This window comes from Triticum urartu, unplaced genomic scaffold, assembly GCF_003073215.2.
Source record: "Triticum urartu cultivar G1812 unplaced genomic scaffold, Tu2.1 TuUngrouped_contig_8821, whole genome shotgun sequence".
Lineage (NCBI taxonomy): Eukaryota > Viridiplantae > Streptophyta > Magnoliopsida > Poales > Poaceae > Triticum > Triticum urartu.
In genome coordinates, this window is record NW_024119807.1 from 5,637 (window position 1) to 9,191 (window position 3,555).

The window sequence follows — 3,555 nt, forward strand, 5'->3', positions numbered from 1 at the left end:
TGGTTTTCGTTACCGAGATATCTTTTCTTTTTTCCCAGGGTTTTTTTGGGTAATCAGCTCCCATGCTGCAAACAGTCAAATATGAACCTTGTCGCTCTTCTTTCCTCGTGGGCAGGAAGCACACCAACAGCGTGCGTTGCGTGATTCCACTGTGTTTTTTGCACTTGACTGGGTGGACAGTTGACTGGAAGATAACTTCGATTCGCCCGGCCAGCAGGCGGGCAGCGTGCTTATCTTGTGTGACATTGTAGAGCCGTATTCGATTCGGACTTCGTAGAGCCGGTGCTGCTGCTGTCTGCGTAGGGCCGTCCCCCACTCCCGTCCCGGGGCGCTAAGGGGTTTTGTTTTAGGAACAGACGGCGGTGTTTTGCTGACGCCTCGAATCGACGCTTTTGTTGCGACATGCTAAGTTTTCTCCCCTATTGCTAGTAGGTTGATGGGTCGCACGCCCGGCACACATGTTTTGGCCTTGCTTGTGTGTCCATAACTCAAAATAGGTGACCTAACGGCCGCCGCCCGACTAAACATACCAATAGTCACCAAATTCATATGGGCTACTGAGGAGTAGGCAATGATCTTCTTAAGATCGATCTGTCTTAAAGTGGTCAAGGAAGTATATATTATAGCAATCGCGCTTAGAGTATAAATGAAAGGAGTGAAACAAAGTGTCGCTTCGGGAAACATGGGTATTGAAAATCTTAAAAACCTGTAGGTTCCCAATTTTAAATGAATTCCATCCAAGATGACGGATCCAGCCGTAGGTGCTTCTACATGGGCTTCAGGTAACCAAATATGAACTGGTACGATAGGCACTTTGACGGCAAAAGAGGCAAAAAAAGCAATCCATAGAAGGATTTGGCGCCGCTCACTAAATTCAGTGGTTAATAAAATTTGTAAATCGGTGGTTCCTATTTGGAGACGAATCAACAGAATAGCTAATAGCATAAAAATGGATCCCAGTAAAGTATATAGGAAAAACTGATATGCTGCCTTGATCTTTCTTTGTCTCGAACCCCATACCCCTATAATGATGGTAGAGTCAGGGGTGGCCCCAAAGCGGAATTGACCGGTGGTAGTTGGTCGAAGCTCCAGTGGGTAGCCACTCCCTTCTCAGGGAACCGTACGTGAGACTTCCGCATCATACGGCTCCGTCCCGAGCTTCCGTCGTCGGCCCTTGTCATTAGACCACTATGCTTGTCTTTTCTGCCTTGACTCTCGAATCTTTGCTTCTCGGGTGGTGGCGAACAATGCTGCTTGCATAGCGGGAGATGCCCGCCCGTCGTTTAGGCCTGCTTCCTGCCCGAAAGAAGGCTAGCCGGACTAGTGGTAGGGGACCCGACCGTCAAAAACCCTACCCTATTCTCGAACCCCCTGCCGAGCTCTACCCTGCCCGCATTTATTTGGAAGGGGGCCAAAGAAATGTCTCCACCTGCTGCCAACAGTCTTTCTTCGGAATTCTACTGAACGGGTCGATCCTCCCCTCCGTTTGTTTTAGCAACTTATCCTAAGGTCTCTTCGCCAAGAACTCTCCGGCAACAGGAACTACCCTGCCTGCAGTGGCGGGGTGGCTTTTTTTTAAATAAGACCTGGACGATTATCCCTACCCTCGGTAGCTTACGAGTTTACGTCCATCCCTGGTCGGGTACATTTTCCTTTATTTTTATCCCTTGTAGCCGTTACCCGGATTCGCGCAAGTGTGTCCACACCCCCTTGACTTGACGAGGAATTCATTCTCGCGAACAAACACCCCCCCTACACACACCTAGGAGCACCCCTTCCTGCATATCCATACAAGACCTGAGTAGGCGGGTCGAGGTCTACGAGGTACCCACTACTCGGAGTACCCTCCCACCAAAAAAAGATGTGTGGTTCGATGGTTCGACCAGAAATGCTATGCTTACGCACAAGACTACCCCTCTTCCCAAAAGCTTCGCGGGGACCTTTACTACTTTACGACGACGAGGGACCGCCCGTAGGGGGTTTACTGCACAAGGCCCCTGCAGAGGAAAAGCTTGATCCCAGCGAATAGAAGATGCTCAGCTCCGCACAACATAGGGATTGGCACGCTTTCGGAAAGAACATAGAATAGTAGAGGATCCAGCATGCAGGACACGGCGATCATTAGAAATTCACGAATTAGAAATGCTGTAATATACTCTTTCCCAAAACTTCTCATACCAGACCAACCCACTGAAATGCAAATAGGGATCAGAAATGTGGTCAATATCACGAAGAATAATGAAAGACCGTCTATACCCATATACAAATGGATGTTTTCATAAGGAAGCCATTGAAGGCTTTCCACAAATTGAGATTTGGTCGTAGAAGGATCGAATTGTATCCGAGGAACAGGGGGATACAAAAAAGTAAGAAGAGAAACGCACAGACCAATCAATTGTATCGGTCTTATTGAAGAACTTGGAATGAAAAGAGGAGTAATGCTTCCTAGCACGGGACAGAGAATAGGACCACTTAGATCAAAATAGCATTCACAGAAATGTTCTAACATAGAGTAGAATTGAACATTGAAAAGATTAGTTGACAACAGTCAATCAAAAGATGGGGCGCCAAATTACTAAACAATAGGGGTCTTTCTGTGCAAGTCAGCTGAACACCGTAATTGATGAGTGAGTAGGTGGGTTAGGTGCACCCCTCGCCTTGTGGGAAGTCATGAGGCTAGCCCCCCCTGAATGAAGAAGTAGTGGGGCCCCCTGCCCGCCCACGTATGCGCCTTTATTTAGATTATAACTAAATATTATACTGAACTTTATCCGGGAATCTTTCTAAAGAATCCATCTGGCAAAACGCAATTTGTCGATTTCAATCTAAGGTGCACCTTGCCTTTTTCAGGTAGCTTTGTTACGCCTATTCAGCTAGGTGGGGCATTGGTCATAGCCGAAGTTGAAGGGAAAAAATAAGGTAATGAGATGATGGTGCCATTAAGAAGTTTTCGACGAACGTAGTAGCGGCCAAAAATGAAACTCCTGCATGAAAGACCGGATTTGATGCAAGATGAATGGCATTGGGGTTTTTCAAATGAAACCCGCGATCAGAAAGTCACCAACAGAGCCATACAATCTATCTAGTAGTGTGCCATGGCACGGTACTCCGCTTCGGCAGTGGAAGGAGCAACTGTCTATTGCTTTTATCTCATCCAAGATAGTGTCTCGTCTCCCCATAAAATAGATAAGCCTGTAGTTGAGCACCTATCTGAAGGCCCAATCGGCATCAGTAGTTGCACGCAACTCTAAAGAAGATGATGACGGAAAAAAGGACAGCTCGAGAAAAGGTACCTCGAATATATCTAAGAATACGATGAACTGCTGCAAAGTGAACTGACCGGGGGGCAGCCATGAAAGGCTGACTTTCTTAGGAAAAGCCATCTAGGCAAGAGATCGTCAGATAAACCAAACTGCCGACCTACTGTCTGTACTGCGTCGGATCAGATAATGGTGAGCCATCAGTCTTCTCATCAGTCTTATCTATTTTAACGGAGTGTCAACAGTCTTCTCATCATTGAGTTGAGCTCGAGTGATCAAGTCATGACGTTATTTG

At 46.9% G+C, this 3,555-nt stretch overlaps 1 protein-coding gene across 1 annotated transcript; it reads right to left on the minus strand.

Moving 5' to 3' along the window:
- Nucleotides 1-263: 263 nt before the first annotated feature.
- Nucleotides 264-2,652, minus strand: LOC125532020 (NADH-ubiquinone oxidoreductase chain 4-like). The gene is made up of 2 exons (XM_048696193.1): nucleotides 2,049-2,652; nucleotides 264-1,033 (listed from the first exon to the last, which is right to left on the minus strand). The coding sequence occupies exons 1-2, from the start codon at nucleotides 2,507-2,509 to the stop codon at nucleotides 406-408; spliced, it is 1,089 nt and encodes a 362-aa protein (XP_048552150.1). The 5' UTR covers nucleotides 2,510-2,652; the 3' UTR covers nucleotides 264-405.
- Nucleotides 2,653-3,555: the final 903 nt, after the last annotated feature.